Source organism: Acomys russatus, chromosome 1 (assembly GCF_903995435.1).
Source record: "Acomys russatus chromosome 1, mAcoRus1.1, whole genome shotgun sequence".
NCBI lineage: Eukaryota > Metazoa > Chordata > Mammalia > Rodentia > Muridae > Acomys > Acomys russatus.
In genome coordinates this window covers 58,845,347-58,868,714 of record NC_067137.1, presented here as the reverse complement: position 1 = coordinate 58,868,714, position 23,368 = coordinate 58,845,347, and the positions used below count along the sequence as shown (strand labels likewise).

At 35.4% G+C, this 23,368-nt stretch overlaps 1 protein-coding gene across 11 annotated transcripts in view; it reads left to right on the top strand.

Annotated features, from left to right (window-relative positions):
• Positions 1-253: 253 nt before the first annotated feature.
• The window catches only part of Nova1 (NOVA alternative splicing regulator 1), a 127,256-nt gene continuing 104,141 nt past the window's right edge, over positions 254-23,368 (top strand). For 2 of the 11 annotated variants that reach the window (XM_051145572.1, XM_051145564.1), the window contains exons 1-2: positions 254-474; positions 2,072-2,215. In XM_051145572.1, the coding sequence (XP_051001529.1) occupies positions 339-474; positions 2,072-2,215 (280 nt within the window). In that variant the 5' untranslated portion in view covers positions 254-338. Of the gene's footprint in view, positions 475-590; positions 1,055-1,293; positions 1,720-2,071; positions 2,216-7,316; positions 7,433-8,733; positions 9,536-23,368 lie in introns of those variants that run through there. The other 9 variants (XM_051145643.1, XM_051145625.1, XM_051145615.1 and 6 more) reach the window with 8 other exon arrangements.

The window sequence follows — 23,368 nt, the reverse complement described above, 5'->3', positions numbered from 1 at the left end:
CTCCGCTCATTCACTCCCGCTCTGCCCGCCGCTTTCTTCTCCTTCTTCACCCTCCGGCTCCCACACCCCCTCCATTCCCGCTCCAAGCCGACACTGCACTGCAGCTGCTCCGCGCCCTGCCCCCTCCCCAGTGAGCACATCAGCCACACTGCTCGCCGCCTCAGACTGCTATTGATCCGATTAAAGAAAACCCTTAGCAACCCCAAACGAAAAAAAAAAAAAAAAAAAAAAAAAAGAGAGGGAAAAAAAAAAAAAAAAAAGAAAGAAAAAGAAAAAAAAAAAAAAAGCCAAAACAAAAGGGAGCCGCTTCTCCCGGTGCAGCGGCAAGAACTGCAAGCATGATGGCGGCAGCTCCCATCCAGCAGAACGGGACCCATACGGGGGTTCCCATAGATCTGGACCCGCCGGACTCGCGGAAAAGGCCGCTTGAAGCGCCCCCTGAAGCCGGCAGCACCAAGAGGACCAACACGGGCGGTGGGTATCGCTTCCGCCTCCCGCCCCGTCCCCGCCGCCCTCCCGCGCCGTGGCCGCCGCCGGCGGCCGTCCCGCGCCCCCTCCCCTGCACCTGCCCCGGCCCCGTCTCATCAAGATGGCGACCCGGGGTTCCGAGCCGACCCGCTCGCCCCAGCCGGTGCTGGCCCCGGCGACAGGGTCCGCTCCCGCGGCCGCCCCCTGCAAGAGGTGATGGCCGCCTGAAGATGCGCGCTGCATTTAACAGTCTGATCAAATAAATAAATAAATGGCACTTGGGTAGCGGCTTGCAGATGCTGGGGGGCACCGGAGACTTTTGCCTCTGTTCATCCCCCTTGCTCTGGGCCACAAGTAGTATTCAAAATTTTGATGAGTGCATGCCCTGAGCGCACTTACATGGTCGGTACAAATATCGCATTGATTTGTCTTCAAGGGTATGCATACGAGAGGGGGGTGTCTGGTACGGTACCTTGTTAGTTAACATCCTGCGCTTCCTCGGAAGATGAGTTATAACGGGACCGCTATCGCTTCTTCATTTGCACTGGAGTCATCTTAACAATGCATCCAATGCATCGAAGCAGAGGTGAATTTATCTCCAGCATATACATTAGAAATGGATGGGGGTCTTGTGAGTGGCACATCGCAAAATTCGGAATGCTCGTTCACAGTAAAGAGCTGGATTTACCGAGAAGTTTCCTATTTAAGACGTGATCAGGTTGACGGAAACTAAAGTTTATGGAGTTGGCTTTATTTTCTGAAACATTTCTTTCTTTCTTTCTTTCTTTTTTTTTTTTTTTTTTTTTTTTTTTTTCACGGCTCATCGATCCCCGTCTCCGTTTTATGGTTCTTTTGGAGAGGGAGTACTGTCTATTTGGTCACTTCGGAGTGTATTTAGGATAAATAACTCCTAAGCTTTTTAGTATTGGCAAGATTCTTCTTAAGGTCTTTTAATTAATGAGCTTAGACGAGATCATAGTAGACTTAGAAGTGCCACGGAAATACAGCAGGATTACTTAGATTCTCAGTCTACCACGTTGAGGCTTTTACCTCCCGGCAGTTTCTCAAGGCTTGGATTACACCCTACAGTTTGGGTGGACGATTTCGCAGGAAGATGGTTGTTTTGTATACTTAAAGTCGGATATAGTCAATGATTAATTGCAGTCTTTTATGTTTGCTATGACAGACAAATTTAGCGGATCACTATTTACAGTGTTGGATTTTTTTTCATCTTCAGTATGTTAAGTGAAGGTTTGTCATCTTCTAAATCTCTGAAGTTTTGTTAAAGGGTCAGTTTCTTTGATTTTGCCATAGTAACCACAGAATTGGAAGACTTTCATATTCGGAGTAACAACTGGAATTTACTCATCAGTTTCTACGGTGCTGCAATTTGTTAGAACATGTGAATCCTAAAACCTGGGAAAGATTTTGTAAATACTTGTTTTTCAGTGTAATTGGTGCTTTTCGTTCCCTAAGCATTTTAAACTCATGTTTCCTGCAGCTACGTGTGTATTGCTTTAGTTGATATTTTCTCTTTTGAGGGTGGATTGGGGATTCAAAGTTTAAAATTATGTTAATCAAATGTATTTTTTACATTTTTCAGAAGACGGCCAGTACTTTCTGAAGGTTCTTATACCTAGTTATGCTGCTGGATCTATAATTGGGAAGGGAGGACAGACAATTGTTCAGTTGCAAAAAGAAACTGGAGCCACTATCAAGCTGTCTAAGTCCAAAGATTTTTATCCAGGTAGGTGAAATGGTAAAGAAATTGTTTGATGAATCCTCAAAGGAAAAAACACCAAGTATCTACATGTGTTATGTGTGTTGTCTTAAAGAATAATTTAAATGGTGGAGAGTTGAATGTTACATTAGCATACATTGTGGAAAAAAATTCAGCGTATTTCCATTGTTACTCATGTTTTTTTCTCATTAATTGATATAATGTGTATGTGATTTAGACTAATTGCGATACAATTCTCTGTGTGTTTTGGAATGCTAATGGTTAGCACAAAAACTTAAAAATTAGGGATAGAAACCTGGACAGTTAGCAACAAGGAAATGTGGTTCTTCTGAAGTTAACAGACATCATTGTAATGGCAATTAGTTTAGAGCGAATTCAGAGGAGGGGGTAGGGAGATTTCTATAAGAAGGGACCATTTACTTCTGAATCCATTATGTACCTCTTTCTGCCTCATTGCTTTGTTTGTTGGCCTTGGATGAAGCAAAGAGGACAAGTGCTGTCTGTTCAGATATTTAAAATACTTCAGTAATAGAATTGGGATAAGAAATTTACTATACTGCCATGCAAGAAGTAAATAGTGTTTTAGAATTTGTGTTAAGAGCCATATTTGATTGAAATACTTTCCAGTGTGGTACAGTAACCTGCTAGACTCTGGCAGGTTTCCTAGGTTGGTTGTGTGGATTTTGCTTTTTTTTTTTGTTTTGTTTTGTTTTGTTTTTTGCTTTGTTTTGTTTTACTTTTGGACTCCCTCCTTTTGTGTTACACAGTTGTACATGGTCATCCTTTTCTCTCTCCTGAGTTCTGTTACTCTGTGTATGTATCCTAACTAATGAGATCACAGTGGAGTTGTGCAAGCCCCAATGAGGATGAGGACACATCCTTAGCTGATTTACTTTGCTTAGATCCAGCTTTTTGTAATTTCCGGAGGTTGTTTTAGTTTTATGACTAAAAAAATATTAATTCGGGGCTGAGGTGAACTATACTGCTGAGTGTTTTCCTAAAGAAAAAGAAAGTAGTATTGCTTTCAGAGATCCAATTCACCAAGAGCTCCTTAGTACAACAGACATTGGCATGGATGGGGGCTCAACCCTTGCAGGACTTCCTTTTCATAGCTAATCATCTGTGTAGAAACTGACCACTTACGGGAGAAGATTTTTGGGATAGTTGTTGCTGTGCTAGTTGAATGCAGTACTTTTTGGGAAAAATATTAAATTTATTAAACTGACCTGTAACCTGTTAGATACTGTGGCCCTCTAAAGTTTGCCGATGGTTTTCCTTGTCTCTGAAACTTTCCTTATGCACTTGGAAAGTTTAACATATTCATGTTGGTTCAGTGAACAGGTATATTACAATAAAAAATCAGTATGGAATTGTGAAAATACTTAGTTTAAATAAAAGCACTCAAAAGAGCTTGATTGCAGAATTAATAACATGATAGATCGAGGAAGAGCTGCAGTGGCAAATTAAATACCCTGTCAATAGATGAAAATGAAAGCGCTTTTCTGCATTATACATGAGGTGCTGTCAGATACATAGGGGTGTTACAGAAAATTGATGTTTAGCCATGATATTCCAAATAACGAATTAAATGCCTTTTCATTTGAATGCAGTTTATTTTCAGTGTGTTGGAAAGGGTGCACTAAGAATTAGATCTTTTGTTTCTAGTTGACTTATTTTTACTTTTTTTGTTGTTGTTGCCTGAAAATTACTTATTTTTATTTATGATGTGAAGATGTTTTATATATGTATATATATATGTATATATATATATATACATATATATATATATATATAAAGAATGTTCTTTGGGGGGCAATGAGAAGCTGCAGTGCTTTGAATAAAATCTTGTAAGTGTAGTGACGTAACCTGATGAAGAATGAGTTAAAACATCAGCTAAAAGATGGCTTATTCTTGGCCTCTAACAGGTGGGAGTCAATATATGCTATGATATCAGTGTTAAGGATAAGATAAATCCCTATAGTTTCTAGGAAGCTTTAAGAATTTTGAATCGTTTGTATTAAAATATGGCTTTAATTGAATAATTAACTCTTTGGGCAAACATATCTCCAGTCTTCACATAGACTTATTTTCCTGTTTTCTGTTCATACTTGACTAGAACCTAAAAAATTATCCATGGTCTTAGTATTTTTCAATGTCACAGATTTTGAGCTTCTTTTTCTACCATCTTATACATAACAGACACTTAATGTGCACATATTCAGATGAACTAATTGTAAACTGTGATTCATATCGTTGAGTTACAAGGAATATCCTATAGGGTTTTTGTAGTGATTTAGTAGCCCGTATTTGTGTCTCTCAGGTAAATACATCCATACGTACAAACATGTATATATGACTGATGTGTTCTGCCAGAATGAGCTTTCCTGATATTTATTTCAGTGAAGCAGTTTTCTGGTTCTTGTTTGGTTTTAGTGTGTTTGGGGGAAATTGCATCTTAGTTGTATATACTGCTGGAGTACTCAAATTACCTAACAGTTAACATAAAATGTAAGTGTATTACTAAATACTTAGTAAAAATACTAATGTATTTTTCAAAACTTTTCTAAGATGTTTAATCCAGAATGCAGTCACCTTTTGGAATATTTTAATACACTTCAACTCAAACGATGGGCACATGTAAAATTTTGTAGTCAATATAATTTCTATAAATGTCTTTGTCTTTTGGGTCAGATTGTGTCTTTGTCATAAGCATACTCTCATTTCTGAATAAAGATTTCTAAACTTTAGTCAAAGTGAAGAAGACAAAACAAACTGCATGAATTTAAAGTTTATACAGCTAAATATTGTATGTATTTCAGTGTGTCATGTGTGAAGTCACCAGGGGAATTTAGTAATGTGGAGTTGGAAAGTGCATTTCAGTCATCAGAATAGGAAGAAATTAACCTGCAAGTAGATTTTACTTTTATGCTCTATATCTTTCTTCTATATATTGATTCTCTAAGACTTAATCCTACAGGATACAGACTTCTCATTGGTGGTCTGGGAATGTAGCCCTTTTTCCTAACTTGATTAAGGAAATCTAATTTGACTTATTTATATATTAATTTATAAGTTACATAGAGATGCCCGTGGTCGAAGGCAGCTTTCCCGTTGTAGAGGCTGAATTACTATCTGCATTCTCAGAATGGTGTTTAGTGTTAGTTTTCTAATTCTTTTGCCTGTCATCTGAAGATGTTTTATTTTCATTAATAGATTGATTTTATCTGTTAATGTATAATACATGGTTCAAGTTTGTTATTAAAGAAACTTATTGAATATATTCATTATTGGCTGGGAATAATAAACATATAAATGTTTTCATGTGTGCCTTGAATATCAGAACACATCATATTTTATCTGTTTCTGTTCTTTGACACTGGAGATGCCCCTTATGCCAATCAAACATAACCCTTTTGCTGTAATGTTGGGATCTATTTCTGTGTATTTTATATCATTTTACTATGTATGCTTACAAAACAGAGTCATTTTTCACATAAAGTATTTTTATGTTGCTTACGTTAAAATTTTAATATGTTGCTTCTAGATTAATTAAAATATGACTTCAATGATATCCAATTTAGGTGATTTTTAAAAAAATTAGAAGTCTTTTATCCATTTAATCTTTTAAATAGTGAAAAAGCAGAATGTAAGTTAAAATTCTGTCAGTGAGGGAACTGCATTGCACCATTTTTGTTTTGACATGGTAAAAGTGTAGTGGTTTATTTAATTTTTATGGTTGAAATTGTATAAGGAATATAGCTCTTTACAGATAAAATCAGAGGAAATAAATTTTAAACTGGATGTTTTGTTTATACTCTTGAAGGAAAAGTATTATGGTGATATTGGTAATAAATATCATGTAGCTATCATTTTCCTCATAGCTTCTAAAAGTTGCAAGCTATGTTTTTCTTTGATCTCAGTTGCAAAATATCTTAGAGATTTATTGATATACACTTTAATGCAAGATCAATACATTGATAGAATGGTAACACATAGAGAAAATAAAGTATTTTGATCTCAGGACTTGTTGGTTGGTGTAACGTGATAGCTACCATTCTCTGCAGCCCCGATTTCAGTGGTACCAGAGAGTTTGCTGTACATGAAGCATTTTTCTTTATAATCTTAAACTTGTAATGTTTGTGTTTGATAAAGTATCTACTGCCGTGGTGACTTTATATTTTATTTTCCAAATCCATAGGTGAAGGAAACATACTGGTCACATAAACAATGGTATTGCTTGAAAATTTGCTTTATTCTCATTTTTAACAGTTTATTTCTTTACACATGAAAGAATATTATTGGTATGCCATAATATTTATAAACATATAAAACACTATTTATGCTAATGTCATGAATGCAAATACTTTGTGGCAAGGGGTTTCCAGAAGGATGAATTAGCATAACATGCCTTAGGTGTTTTCTTTATTTGTTCACTTTTATTTCATTTTGACATTGGATTTTCTAGCACTGAACTAACAAATTGTTAAAAATCACTAACTTATAGTATTAATGTTTTTATGCGTTTTATGGCACAATGTCACTTTCAAATGTGTTGTTTGAAGCTTTCTGTGTTTTAGAAAAATATCTCATTTGAAATCTGTGACATTGTAAGGCATAATCTACCATAAACTTGCAGACACCATGCCACATTATTTTAGGACTAGTGAACAGAATTGGTAAAATTGTTGAATATATGTATTTTAAGGATGCTTCATGTTAATACACCAAGAATAAAAAAATGATCCATGGCATAGAAATGCTAAGTAATTTGTGGTATTGCTAGAAACTCCTGACAATCAACCAACAGCCAACAGTATGTATATCATTATAACTACTTATTTGGCTATAACCTAAGATGATTATTTTTAATTCAGTTTATGCAAGTACTCTTTATCGCATACGTTATACCACCTGTTATCTGAACTTCCACCCTTGCTAGGCATCTTTTATGATTTTATAGAGTTCCGTCCTAGTTGTGTTTAGTTCAGTAGAGCTATACTTTAAAGCACAAGCCTCAGAAGGAAGTACAGTTTTCAATCTGTAGCTGGCGGGAAGGTGGTGGGAGAGTTGTGCTTGATTGCCATCTCATTTACATCTTTGGATCCAGCTCTAGCATAAAGTTAAACAACATCTGCAGAGATCTGACTGACAAACATCTCTCTGGGACTCATCACTGCAGCTTGCAGCAGGTGCATTCAGCTCTGCAGCCCTCTCCAAAAAGAGGTTGGTTGGTTCTAACGTTTATCAGTAGACCAGAGGGAACGAGTGGCTCCAGAGAAGTGGTTGGTTGTCACTTGCCTTGTGCTGGAATACTACAGGTAATTAGAGTGGACTGGTGGGAACTGCAGCAGTGCATGTCTCACATTGCATTGTAGCTGCTGTGCAGCTTAATTAACCTGACTCTCAGAGACTGAAGTGCCACAGTAGAAATTGCAACACTCAAGAAATATACATACATACATACATACATACATACATACATACATACATACACACACATACATCCATATATGTGTGTGTGTATGAAATGATCAGGTTGTTGGAGTTGCCATTTTCTTCATCTTTAAAGATACAGCATTGCCACACTTTTAATATGAAAGCATTTGTAGGTAAAAAAATTTTTCAATGACCTGATGGAATTCAGGTTAGAAAAGCATCCAAGCTTTAGGTGTTGAGAAAAAAATAAGAGGCATTTAACTTTCTAAATGCCTAAATTCTACAAATGCATTTTAAAATCATGGGTGGGTGGAAATATCTTGTACTTAAACAATACTATCTTAGGCTAATATTTGTTAATTATTATCTTAAAATTTGAATATTTGTTTTGTAAGAGCAGTAACATAGATTTCAGTCATATCTTTTAAGAATTTAGGGTGTTAGGAAAGGTATCTTAAAAATTATTTTGAAATGCTCCAACAAACAAGACAGGTTTAACAAGTTTAAAAAATCCTTTAGAGTTAAATATAAAAGTTCTGCTGAACTAGTTCTGTATCGCATTGTATTACAAGAAAATTAAAATCCACACAACTAAAAATTGAAGAAAACTGTCTTCCAGACATTGCTTTTTAAAATAATTTCTTAATCTGACTGAGGTACTGACTTACATGTGCTATGTAATATCTACAGATATTTCTTGTGGCCTTTCAAACATACCAGTAAATATATCTTTCTGCAGCCCTGTGCATTAAGAGGTCCTTGAACAAAAAACAGTTCCAAACAGTCACACAGAATCTGCGAAGGTGTTACTACATTTAAAAGTATTGGAAATGTAAGCACAGAAAATAGAAATCTTAATGAGCGAGGGGAGCAGGTGGTCCCTAAACTTTGTGCTGGCTCTGCTAATTTGGCTTTTTTGGAAGATACACTGATGATAACATGTTGATAATCAGACATGATAGGCTTTGAACTTACACTGGTCATATATATCGTTCTTTTTTTTTTTTTTTTTTTTTTTTTAATCAAGATTTTTGTTTTGCAATTTTGATTCCACGAACTATTTATTTTTAACCATTGGAACGTGACACCTGACTATTTCATACACATGCTTCACTATGACTTTAAAATATTTGATGAACAGAGAGAAAGAGTAAACATCCTAAGGCTGCAAAAGAACAAAAGAATACTATCTATTTTTGCTGATAACGTTTTAGATAATTTTAGTGCTTGGGACTTTGAAACCGCGATATGGACGTCACTCCAGGACAGATCTTGAGCATGCGCAAACACTGTGTGCTTTTCGTCATTGAGCCGCTGCTGCTCCCTGCAGGGCCTGTCGGCATGATTGACAGGACCAGATGAGAAGTGAAAGCAGTATCTTGAGTTTTTTAAGAGTAAGATGAGTCAGGTAAGATTATTTGATGTGGAAAATATATTTTTGACCATTTTAAACTAGTTTTTATTCAGTATACATTCAAAATCATTGTTTTTTATTTGTAGACATAATTAGGTTTTACTTTTCAGTATATTTGTAATTTTTAATAAAATTTTCTGTATACTTAGCCATTTTTAAATTTTAGAGGGTATTATTTTTCTTGGGAAATGTACACATACTTTCTGAAGTTTGGCAAAATTAAGTTCTTTCCATTTTACAGATTTTTGAGATTCATTTTACTTTGAAGGCCCCATAATGCAATCCTGTGTTCCTTTTAATATGTGATAAATGCTGATTCAGCCTGATGTTAAAGAAAGTGATTCTCATCTAAATTGTGAATGCTTTCCTGCTCTAGGGCTAGATTGGCCTTGACTGTATTTTAAGGCTTGTTCTCTGTGGAGCGGAATGGAAGGGAGGAATGGTGTAGCCATTTCAGCAACACAGAACAATATACGGTACTTATTTTTGTTTTCTCTTTATGTGTATTAATATACAAATACTTCTCTTTATTAATATTGTATACCTATAGTTCATCAATTTTGGTCAATTTCATATTTTAAAAGCCTTTAATTCAAGAAATGTTGTGGGTAAATGAGCATTTATTTGAAGAGCTTGTCACATGGCTTGTCTTCAATTGTATTTTTCAAACAAAACATGTTTTTTTTCTAAGCTTCATGACAATCAAGAAAATCATGAATATACCTTTAAAACGAATTGAAAAATAGAAGCAAAAACAAAACCCACCCGTCATGGTTTCATTGAATTAGGCTTTCTGGGATCTTCTTTTGCTAATGGTTCTGTGCATCAAATGCTTCCCGTGAGTGCAGGTATAGACAACTATTTGGTCCTGTTATCAGGTTGACTGTAAAGCCCCCTTTCTTCCTTAAAGGAACCTAGCCCTATGTTGCTGCACTCTTGAGAAATTGTGTTTTGTTAATTCCACATTTTTGATTTAATTGTTTATATTCTGTGGTGTCTTTACCAGAAATGGAAATACGTCTGACATTCTCTTTTTGAAGGGTTTCAGCAGTGGTGGAGTTGTGGAGCTGAGTAAAGTGGGAAGCTTAGGCCCTCCATCATCGTCCTCCAGAGCTTATGTTAGAGCTGGGAAAGGCAGGAGCAGTGAAGTGCTCTATGCCAGGTTGCAGTAGTGCCTGCTGTCCTCTTAATGTGAAATACGCTCTCTGATTTGCTGTTGAGTTGTAGGAAGAACTTCACTATTTTCTGTTACTCTTTTCCCCCCTTTTTTGAATGTGACTGAGAAAGTATGTGGTTTTTCTTTCCCCTTGTTTTAAATGACTACATCTAACCAGGATGAAAACTCAGTGCTGTCATCTTGTGAGTAGTATTTTCGCAGTTGATTTGCTTCTGTGAAGGTATAGTGGCACTGCTTTCTGTCCTTGGGCACATTAACTAGAAGATACATTATCCATTATAAATGACTAGCTGGACCAGTTGCTGCTTTCTGTTTACCTGCAGTAGGAATCTGTAAATGGTGTTTTAGGTCTTAAGGATCATTAAATTTCTATAGCTAGTTATTTTTCTCCATTTATAAGGTTGTTTTTCTTTGCTTCCAGTTTTCCTTAGCTCAATGGAACTTTTTTTTTCTCATTAAACATTGTATTGACTTACGAGTTCAAGGCTAGCCTAGTCTATAGAGTGAGTTCCAGGACAGCCAAGGCTACACAGAGAAACTCTATCTCAAAAACCAAAACAAACAAAAAAATAGTATTAACCTTGTTTTATTTTTTAAAAAAAAGGTGACTTTCTGTGTTTTGTTGCGCCTGAGAACTATATGACTTGTTCATGCTTTGAAACTTTTATTTAAAAAAAAAAAACAACTTCCCTAATCATGTCAAGCAGCTACTAGGTAATTATAATGGGTTAAGAGGGATATAATATTAGGATTAAGAAATATGAATATGACTAAGTGTAAAGCAACATGAGTTAAACTAACTACATTAATTAATAAGTTTCAATTTGAAATACTATTCTTGTCCTTTTTGAAGAGCCATTTCATTAAATTTTCTGCTTTCCTTCAATTAGCACTGTTATGCTGCTTTCTTGTGATGCACTTTCCTTGTGATGTATTTTCTAACATCATTATTTAAGTGTTTAATGTGGATGTGAAAATTTCTCTTATACAGCTTTAAGTTTAAACAAAAGACTTTAGGGATAGTCTTACACCCATCAGATGTATATTTGAATTACAGTCCATTGGCATGGAAGATTTATCTCATTACTCTTGCCAGCTGTGTGCTCAATATGTAGCCCAGGGTTTTGATCACAGGTGACATTGGAAATGTAAGTGAATATAAAGGGATGGATGGCTGGGTGGCTGGCTAGATGAGCTGAAGTTTCCTGTATGAAGTATTTCTATAGTTTCAGTAGGGTAGATAAAGCAGGTAATCTATCTTTAGTGTTTTCTTAATGTTTCTAATTTACTTTGATGGACTATGTGTGTTCATGTATGTGTGCATTGTGTGAGTAAATTGTGCATTTCTGGAAAATTTAAATACTGAGCTCAGTAATTCCAGAAACAAGAACAAATTTGAATAGGCCAGGTACTAGTAAGGATTAAGAAAGAAGAATGGAGGGGGGGAAGCCATCTTGCTTTTTGCTGAGCATGTCGTTTTGTGTGAGGGAAGCTAACATCCGCCATTATAAAGAGCACTTCAAGGCCACATTTGCAGTTGAGACTTCCTTTAATACAATCTGACTTAAGAAGTATAAACTAATTAGAATTATTTAACATAGAGTTCAAAGTAAGATTATGTAGTTTTGTCACTGTATAGTTGAGATTACACATGTGCAGTAAGGTCCAGTAATGAGTAGTGATTTTTCTAAATATACTTTGGAATATTAATTAACTAATATAATAAAATAAAGTAGCATGAAAAATGTGAGTGTTAAATATTTTATTTTTAATATAGTTTCATATATTCTTATTTATCTGTAGTGAGGAAGTAAATTTGTAATTTTGTTGGAGGGATTTATAATATCATTATATAGTACTGACAAATTACTTTTACTGCTAATTAGAAGAATGTATACAGCTATATAATAGAATATAACTTACATGCTTAGGACATTCTCTTAATTAACTATTAAGATATTAGTGTACTTTATTTAAAATTTAAAGTCTTGGAAAGGTGGATTTGCAATATTCCAGTCATTTAGTACTTGGTTAACATTTAAAATTTAGAGAACATGCAATACTAGTCATAAGTTGATTTTTGCTGCAATAAACTAATGCAATGTCTAAGATTTAACAGCTAGCCGATTTAAAAATATATTTTGCATATAATAAGACAGCAACAAGAAACAGAAGACGAGAAGCTACTGTAGAGCAGTGGTGTAAAACCCCAATCCCAGAGCTTCACCTGACTCTTTGTTCTTCTCCGCATCAATACATACACAGTCTGACCGTTTGACAGACGCCCGTGCACCCTCTTTGAGTTAGAATTAAGTATAAAGTAATCTGATGGTGTGATTTTCATCCAGTGAGATAAGAAACAAAGTTGAAAAAGTACATCAGTAATGTATGACTGCAGGAAAATGTGGCAAATATCTAATAGGAGGACTCTGTGGAGAAGTTGAAGTCCCTCCTCATTAGAGGGCCTTGGGAAGAATTTTTAGATTTCAGTGAGAAGCTGACAGGAATTTTACAGGGTTAAATTTTAACTTTGGTGATGGAAAACATAGAAAGGTCCTTTGAAGCAAAGAAACTTAAAATATATAAACATGAAAATATTTTAAAAATTTTCTGGTATATTCAGAAATCTGTGCAGTTTTGCATTTCTTGGTTAAGAGCTGGATTTGCAGGTGGGTAGTGTATTTATAGCTTAGAAGTACTGTGAAGTTTATTGTATTGGCTGTTTTTATATGGTTTTGGTGGTCCTTGGTAAGCATTATAAATATTTTTATGGGTAAAAACAATGCAGTACATATAAATGACAGACATAGGTAAACATTTAAAATACATCTGTTGTATCTGTCTAATGACTGAAAATGGTACTACCATTAAAATCTATCTATATAAATATATATATATATATGTGTGTGTCTGTGGAACCTGTGCTGAGGACTGTCCCAATTGTCTGAAAGCAGAATCCATTTTGAATGGAAGAGCCGGGTTTCCTGTATAAAAGCTATAGGTAGAATCAGGTGAATTTATTTAGAAAGGAAAGACCACGGGAAAGGTGAGGGACAAAAGAGATGTCAAGAATGCAAATTGTTCTTAATGAAGTTATTATGTGCCAAACCTGGAAGAAAAACAGGAATGGCAAATATCAGTGAAAACTGTTTTGCAAGCGTGCAGGAAAGCTCTGGAAACAGGTCTGTATTTGACACTTGTGCATTTAAAGATCTTGTCAATTCATGTGTTCAGCGTTACTAACTGATTAGTTTCTTTACCTAGTGTGCATTTGACACCCAACAGCTAAAATTGTGTAAGTGAAACATCCTAAGTTCTTGAATTCCTTGACCATATAGACCTGTCCAGTTTTTGGCATGTGAAAAGTTACAAATAATGTTTAAACTGATGAAATTTAATGATTTACACAGTGAGTACAATTATGTATATTTTCATGTTTCTTTTTAATGTGTAAATTAGATGTCATTTAGACACCAAAACTGTCGTATATTTTATAAATATTGCTGTGTTATGACAATGAAAATGAAAGTTGAGTTCTTCATTTCTTTCAGATTTTTCTGTAATGTCCTTGTTCTGTTTAGAATTTTATCTTATTAACGAAATTTGGCATTATTGTTTTTATCCTTAGTAAGTAACGTTTATAACATACTAATCTTAGTTGATATATTTATCAACTTCAAATGAATTTTAAAGATGACTGTAAGAAACATGACACTTTATTCACTTGGAAAACTAGTTTAAAATATACCATTTATGTATATGTACATACATTAGTGAAATTATTAGCTCCTTGCATAGAGCAACATTAAAAATTGAACATCTGAAGTGACAGGGAGCACCAGATGGGGATTTAAAATACAAATATTCAATGTGTAATTTTTATTTAAGTGCTATTCTAGATTCAATAATACCAGTTGTTTAACTCAAGGTTTAATTCATTATTTTCAAAAAGCTTTAAAAAATGCCTCCTGTCCTTGGTCTCCTCATTAGGACATGCTTTCAGCATGTAGTGTGATGTCATGCCTTCCTGCTGAAGTGGTGAACAGTATGGGCCAGGGTTGTCATAGTTTTGCAGAGCAAATGCAGTTGTTTTGACAAGAAATGTTATGTTTTATGTTTTTATTATTTTAAAATAATTTAAAAATTGTATTTAAAAAAAAGTCTGCCTTTATACCTTATACATTTTCAACCACATTTCTTCATAGTAGTATTTAAAATTAGTTCTTCTGAGTTATTTACCTATTTGAATAAAGGAAAGGTGCCTTGTTTCTAAAGCTTTATTCCTTTTTAGCTACATTTGTGTACTTGATGTCTTGTTTAAAAGGCAGAGCAGCACTGCAAATGAAAACACAAACTGTGATAATGAGGTAGACATGCCATATGTGTCGGCTTAGGTTGGCATACATCTCGGATGGCATGCTGGAGGTACTAGAAGGCTAAGGTTTGTAGTTCTAAAGAGGAGGCTTCTGCTTTACCATGGAGTCTGTTGTTAGTGGACTTATAATTTGGACAGACTTTTTGCTTCGTAAATTCTTACTGTCAACTTTTGTAAAAATATTTTTGATGTTGGAATTATGTAGAATTTGTCCTAGTAAGCAGTTTAGTCTTTGGAGGGCTTTGTGTGTGTGTGTGTGTGTGTGTGTGTGTGTGTGTGTGTGTGTGTGTGTATGAGTGTGTGTAGTTTTGTTAAAGAATTAATAAATAATGCTAGTATATTTTTCTAATGCTAATATTCTATGTCCAAATGGATTCATAATATAAATGTTTAGGAATTAAAATGACATTTTTAAAAGAAAAAATATCTTAATAGAAAAAGTTTTGAAGTTCTCTGGAGTTCCCACAGAAATTACTTAATAATAAATTGTAGTAAATCCTGTCTTTAGTGATAGTGTATTCAACATTGGTTTTATAAGTTTAAAAATTTTTTGTTCCTTTTCTATACATTGGTATTTTCCCTGAATTTCTGAGAGATTGGATCCACTGAAATCGGGGTTACAGATAGTTGTGAGGAACCATGTGGACACTGGGACTCGAACTCGGCTTCTCTGCATCTCTGGAAGAACAATCGATGTTCTTAACTGCTGAGCCATCTCCCCAACCAGTTTTATAATTTTTAAAAGTACTGTTTTCATTGAAGGCCCTCCAAATTATTCAGAATTGGCATTTAAAATACATAGAAATGCCATATAATGGGGACAAATAGGTGTATAAAGAGACCACTGAAACTGTAGATTAAATACAGTTCTGTTTGAGGAATGTTTTGAAGAAATTTTGGGTTTGCGAAGTTTTTAAATTAGTATCTACATTTTATTTATTTATTTTGAAGAGACATACTCTGAATCTCTCTGCACATGTTCATGTTGTGTCTGTCAGAATTAGTGAAGAAGAAGATGATCTTGACTTTAAAATTCTGGACCACACAACCCAAAGCTCTTGAATGTTCATCAGCCCAAACTTCCTGAGAGCTTGGGTTTCTACTACTGATATCAGCTCCTAAAATGTAAGGGTCAATAGAAATTTTCTGCTACATTTTCAGATTAGTTCAGAAAATAAGGCAAAACAGGGATTACATGTGAGAGTCAGCAGAACCTGCCTGCTGCTTCTGTCTTGTTACTCCATTGAATTGCTTACAAAGTTTAGTTTGGGACTAAAGTAGAATTTAGGTAACAGCTAACTGCTATATCAATCCATTATTAGAGGTGATCAGATACTGTGGATATGCTGACAAGGTTTTCCTAATTAATTTTCTGAAAATGTTGCAAGATAAGAGCTTCTCATTAGAAAATAAGTAATAGGGCTATGGAAGTGGGAATGGGTTGACGCTCGTGTGTCCTGTTTTCATATTGATACTAGAATCTCTGAATTATTTTACATTTTGAGCTTATTTCTATGAAGTGATTTTAAACTTTTTAGTTTATCCCTGTCACATCTTGCTCCTTAGTTTTAAGTTGCAGATGGTTGTAATCATATGATTATGTATGTTATAGACAAGCCAGCAAGGTCTAGATGAATTGCTGTTACACAGCCAGATCACTTTAATAATTAGTAAAGCAGAACCTGCATGAAGAAACCATGCCACGTGTATGATGCAGTGTGGTTATGGAGTGAGCACACTGTTTCTCTGTGTCTTGATACTTTCTGTGGTGGAAGTGAGATGTACTGTTTACCAGTTTAAACCTAACTTTGGCTTCCTCGCTCTACCATTTTAGTCAAAGTGAAATACTTCTTGGAACTCCACTTTTAAAAAGTATTCTTAATGGGGTTTTTCTCTTGTAGTTATTAAGAATTTGGACTAGGTACCAAGAAAAGAAAGCTGTCTAACCATATCACAGAATGTATGTGATGTGGTCAATGTTTTATAAGAAGTATTACTTTTTTTTAAATGTAGTGACAAGAATTCAAAATAGTAACACATTGTATGAAATATGAATTTGTTTGCATTATTGATTTATGAAAGTTAAGGATTCATTAGTCCCTTTCATTTCTCTTTGTATATGCAAATGCACAGCACTGCAGCCATGAACAGGGATCTTTAAGAATGTTCAGGAGTAAGTTAGCTGCCTATAGAATATTTAATGCTAGTCTTGCAGGACCTAAAGACACTGGTCTTTGGACATACTTCTCCATAGTAGTGAAAGGAAGGTTTAGTACATTCAACACTGGGTTTGGAACTGTGTAGATATAAGTCTTGTTCTTCAGATTTCCTTTAGCTGTGGAGATAAATGGACTGCTTTTGGCAAGATTTTTAACTTTTAATTCATGTGCTTAAGTTTCCATAAAAGAACCAGAACATTTTAGTGATGCATTTTACTAAAAGTGTCTTTTAGGGGCCATTTAGGAAATATAATTTCCATTTCTCAACAAGTGCACATATTCTTCATTGCTATTATGCTAAAATTTTATCTATGACAGTCTGTATAATAATCATCTTACAAACATCTGTTTTTACCTACCTATATATTAAATTACTTAATATTTCACTGAATGTTTGATCTTGTACCATAACAAGACAGTTTTCTATTTTGTTTGACTGTAACCTTGTGGACATAAATTTACTGAAAGCAACTGTTCCTTGAATTAAAAATAATCTTAGTGAATATTGCATTGTATAATATAAATTTAGTTACGTAGGAATACTAGATGATATAGGAAAATTAAAGAAAATGAGAATACTTTCTAAAAGGCTGTTTAATGTCAAGACAAGTATTGTGGGCCTGAGTTTTAGAGACATGCAATTATCTCCTGCTAGAGTCTGTAGATGGGTGTCTGTATGGGTGAGTGAGTGGGAGTGACATTCAGTGTTGAAGTTCATACTAGGCTCACTTTCATTCCTGTGCACTGGAGGCTCCTGAGAGCTTTTCCTGCTTCTTGTCATATCAGGATATGGTTTTAGAAGCAGAAACACGGGCTAGGCTGTAAGCAGCCATGGTATCACAAAACGATATTCTTACTTGCAACATTTCTACATTGCTTCAGAATAATTAATTGCAAACCCCCCTCCAGCCATCCTCACTGATAATTTTATTTCTCACTTCACCGAAGATAAAAGTGTTTGAGAAGCCTCTTAAACTAGTGAGACCAGACTGCTTGTGGAAGTGTATCGGTGCCTGCATCAGGATCTTGCCTCTTCTGAGAGGAGACCTCAGTGAGGCCCTAGCAGGCTGGCCCCCATTCTGCTTCCATTCCCTGAACTATAGGATTACAGGTGTGTGCCACTCTGTGCAGCGGCGCTTGCTATCTTCTTGATCTGGCAAACGTCTCTGCCTAGAATAAACCAGCTTCTATTTTTAGATTCCATCTCATCATACCTCCTCCCACAACTTTATCATTCTTTCCCCTTTTCTCATCCTGTTGGAAAGTATTTCTTTCAGCAACATGCTGTAATTTCTCCATTGCGTTAAGAACAAAAGGCATCTTCCTCTTTTTGTTTTTGTTTTTGTTTTCCATTTCGTTTGTTATGGTAGTAACAGAATTGTCTGTGCACGCCTGTGCACCTTCCGGTTCCTCTCTGTTTCTTTTGTGAAATTCCTATCTCCTGGAATTTTAGACCCATCATTCCAGCACAGCCCTCATTTCTCTATGATAGCAATTCTCAACACTGCTCCCCAAGCCCCCTTTCAGCTGCAGCAACCCTCTGCTATATTTTTTGCATTCTCAAGTTGTATTTTCTCTATTCTTGTCATTTCTGGATCCAGGCCTTGAACAATTTTCCTTTTGTATTCAGTCTTGCTGTTTGTAGTTCTACCCAGGATCACGGCTTCACATACTCCAATGTTTGCATTTCTCAGCTACTCACTTTATTGTACTTGTATGTCTAATTTGCATATTAGAAGGAAATAGGACTTTCACGTGTCCTACACGTGGTCTTAGTCTCCAATTCTTCTTATCTGCATCTACTTTTTCATCCTAATTACAGCATCATTCACTCTGGGTTTCAAAGGTCCTAACCTTAGAGTTATCTTTACTCTATCTGTCAAATCCCACATTGAATCTACAAATATGATTCTCATCACCTTCAAGATAGTTGCCGAAAAGGAAAACCAACTAGCCAAGACCAAAACAATTTTAAGTACAGAAAAACATGTTGCAGACATCCGTTCATCATGTGTGACTAAATAAACATTAAACTCACTGTAATTACTGTGAAGTGTTAAAATGATTTGTTGTAACTAGGTCAGTCATAATGATCCTCCAGGTTATGTTTCAGAAGATGAAGAATCTGAAAGGCAGGGATCATTTTTAGTTTTCTGTCATAAGAAAATGTGCAAGAAACAATATTTTTAAGAATGCCGTTATCCCTCCCATTCAGAGATTTAAGGGAGGGGTATAGGGTTGAAGAAGGAGGGTGGAAATGGGAAGATACAAGCGAGGGCATAACATTCGGGATATAATATGAATAAATTATAATAAATAAAAAATATTTTAAATAGAGTACCATATATATACATCTATATTTATCATAGTGTAGATATTTTACACTTTTGAATATTTGACTTTTAAACAGTACACAAATAAACATAAAGACAGTGGATGATATTCAGCCTTTAGAAAAGGGGGAGCTGATATTTGTGACAACATTGAGCATGTAGTTTAACTGAAATAATCCAGAGACAGAAAACTGTAATCTCACTTATTGATGTACCTTCAAAAGTGTTAAGTATATAGAAATGGAGGAAAAATAGATACCATGGATGAGAAAAGAGGACATGGTGGGGAAGTAAGTCTGATAATAAAAATATGCAGATAACCAGGATGACGAATCTAGATATCTAATATGCACAGTATGAGGACTATGGCTAATGTTATGTTGAAATTTGTCAAAAGTATACATGTTAGGTGCTCTTGACACACACACACACACACACACACACACACACACACACACACACACAAATATGGTGGAAACTGAGTGTTAATTAGCACAGCTGCAATCCTTCACTGTGTATGTTCAGTGAAATGACGGTGCTCGTCCTCAGTGCTCCATAGGCATCTCAGGGTGCAAAGTGGTAAGCTTGTGTCATCAAAGTGAAATCTGGGCTAGATGTTTAGCTCAGTGATGGAGTTAATAGCATGTGCAATGTCCAGCATCAAAATAATAAGGAATAATGCTTTGTTAGAGGACAAAATTACCTTAAAGAAGACATTGCACATATATGAAACATACATATAGATGGGTGATAGATTTGAACTAACCTGTATAGGCCATGCACTCAATAAACAATTCATATATATTAGGATTATATCTTACATAAACTATTTGGAAAGTAAGTGATGTCATTCCCTTTTGCTTTTCTATAAAATATTTTGAGATAACTTTTGTGCCTACCAATTTTGAATTTATTGGTTTCATGCCAGAAAAAGTTACTTTCTTTGACAAGCTTTAGTTTTTTCTAAGTCAGTTGGATTTTGTTTACTATCTTATGTTTCTCCATGCTTCCACAGTTAGTAAAAAGCTGTGTTAATATCTTTGTGATATGTTGAAGTGGTACTCTTGAGTAGGTAGCTTGGAGTGGCATAGTTGAGTCATGATATGACTTGGCTTTTTCTCCCTATGCAGATTTCTAGGCACTGGGCTAGTTACATCCCTGTCTATGCTGTACAAGGATTCCTTTACCCCTTTTAATACTCAGCAGTAGTTTTTGCCATTTGTTTGCTTAAGGAGTGCCATTGTGACTGGGGAAAACTGAGCTCCATGGTAGTTTTGATTGGGAGGACTCTGACTGCTAGAGATGTTCACCATTTTACGTATGCCTGCCGGCTATTTGCATTTCGTCTTCTGCAAAACCGTTCATCAGAGCTAATCAACTTAAGCAAACTACAACAGTCTCTAAAAGACAGAAATACATTTTCTGTTATTTGTGGCTCATAGATTTTATACAGATATAAAATATCGTGGATTTATATATATGTTGTGAAAGTAGAAGTGAACATGCCTAGAGAAAGTTTTGGAATTAACAGGAGGGTGAGAAAAGGAGGTTAAGGGATGGGAAATAAATTTTCAACATATAATATATAGGGACATGATATTTTTTAAACAGAATAATTGAATAGAGACAATTTGTATTCTTATAGTCCCAATATAATATCTTTAATGAAATAAATATGCCATGATAAATTTTAACCTCCTTTCCTAATCATGGCTTTTTATTTTGTTTGTTTTTGTTTTTGTTTTTTGAGACAGGGTTTCTCTGTGTAGCCTTGGCTGCCCTGGACTCACTTTTTAGACCAGGCTGTCCTCAAACTCACAGAGATCCACCTGCCTCTGCCTCCTTGAGTTCTGGGATCACAGGTGTGGGTGCCATGCCCAGGTGTAATTATGGCTTTTATAGCGGTGTATTACACAGGCCAAAAATGATCAAGCTCTGGAATTAATCTGCCATATTCAGACCAATTAATTTATAATCCCATGATACTGGAAAGCAGATTTATCCCATCATGTTGGTAAAGGGAGAGCTGGTGGTAATAACTTCCTGGGTTACAGGAACAAGAGCTTTAGTTTATGCATTTGACTTCATTTTAATGTTTGGTTTAGAATTAAAATTTTATGGGTTACAAAAATAGCTTAAAATTTATGACTTTGAAACATGATAAGAATAGCTACTAATGACATATTTCTTTCTTAAATCTTTTCATACTCCTATGAACTTTGGGGTCTCCTAAATATTGCTTTGAAAATATCTATATTACCATACTTTCATGCTGTTTATGCATCCTTGTCGAACTGCATAGACTCATATTACAGTCCGAAGATCTTATGGGTCATTTTTCTTATTTGACTTGCTGTCAAAGTTTGCCCATATTTAATGTCCCCACATGCAGCTTTTATTATTTCTCTTTCTTGTGAAGTAATACTAGAATTGTCTACATATGCAGTAAAAGCTTATTAACTGTTTCAGTCATACTTAGTTATGAGAGTGCAAAATATAAATACAGGATCTTAATGTACTTTGAGATTATTAATTTCCATAGTATTCCTTTTATTTTTACTTCTGAAAATTAATACTTTTTAAATTTTTGAGATAAATAATTAAATTTCTCCCCCCCCTCTCCTTTCTCCAGTCTTTCCTGATACCTTTCAGATCCATAGCCTCTTTTTTGTCATTGTTATTGCACGGATATGTATGTGTGTATATATATGTAAATACTTGCAAATATAACCTGCTCATATTGTTTTGCTAATTTGGTATTGAGTATCTCTAATCTTAACTCTCCATGTATTCAGCCTGCATGTATTTATTACATATATGTTCTAAAAGCCGTTACTAAAGCTGATCACAGGGGCTAAACTACAAAAGGGCTTTTTAGCCAGTATCATGTATTTTGGACTGTTACTTATGTTTAATTGGATAACACACGGCCCATTAAAAGGACCTGTGTGCATGTGTCTTCCATATTAGTGTACAATACTTTTTAATCACAGTGCTTGCAGCTGCAAGAGAATGATGCATATAGAACACAATACATTTTAGTTGTAGTGGCTGCAACTGCCAGACAGTTATTTACTTAGAATTTACCTCGAAGCTACCAAAATAGTTCTGATCTTTGGCGTGAAAACACATTAAGCATGAAACAGTTAATTAACTTAAAAAACCAAAGTTATTAAAGTTAACTACTTTGATAACTCTTTTTCATTTTAAGTGACCACCAATCTATATATCATCTTAAAGCTGAAGTTGAAAGCTATTTGGTATAACATTTTACCTTAAGAGTTCGTTAGAGACAAGGGCATGTTGAGAAAGGTGAACAAAATGGTTTTAAATTAAATATAAATGATATTTCCGGGTAGCAAGGAATGCTATGTAGTCCATCGATCATTTTGCTGTTGTTTTCCCCAAGTTTTGTGGTACTAATTTCCATTCCTGAGAATATTTAAGACTGTACAACCTTTTCTTCTGGTCCTGTTAGTCTTTAAAATATGAATGCAAGAGACTTTCCTGCGAGCTCTAAAGATAGTTTCTGCAATATGTCTTTTGTAAGTCTTCCGCAATGTGAACATGACCCTTTTGATGATACCGCTGCCTTTGAATCACTCATACTCTTACTGGTCTCATGTAGGTTGGGCTGGCCTTGAACCCTCCCTGTAGTCAAGGATGACCTTGAGCTCCCTTACCATTCAAGTGTTAGAATTTCAGGCCTGTGCTACTCGTGTGATGCTGCAGTTGAAGTGAGGGCTCTCTGTGTGTGCCATCGCCAGCCCTCTTTCAACTAAGCTGCTTCCTCAGCTCCTGTGTCATCTGAAGAGGCAAAGGATGCTGCAGTTTGTTCTAAACTTTCAGTTTCAAATCCAGACAGGCTCCCCAGGAAAGCAAGACTGTTAGATAAGACACTTCTCTTGTCCTTACCCTACTTGGCGCTTTGCTCTGGTCACCCAGTTTCCAAAACAAAAGACTGAAGTTGGCCCAGTTTATTTTACTTCTCAATGTAACAAGTGTTTTCTATTGGTTCTGCTGTCTTGTGTGAACCTTTGCTTTCAATGTTTGTCTTTCTACCCTCTACCTGCTCGTCAAGGTGTGCATCTCTATCACCCTAGAGCCTGCCTCATCACCGATGTGCTGTAATTACACTTGCTTTGGTTTCCGTGGAACATGCTTAAGGATTTCCATCAGCTTCCTTTGATACTTGAAATTACTGT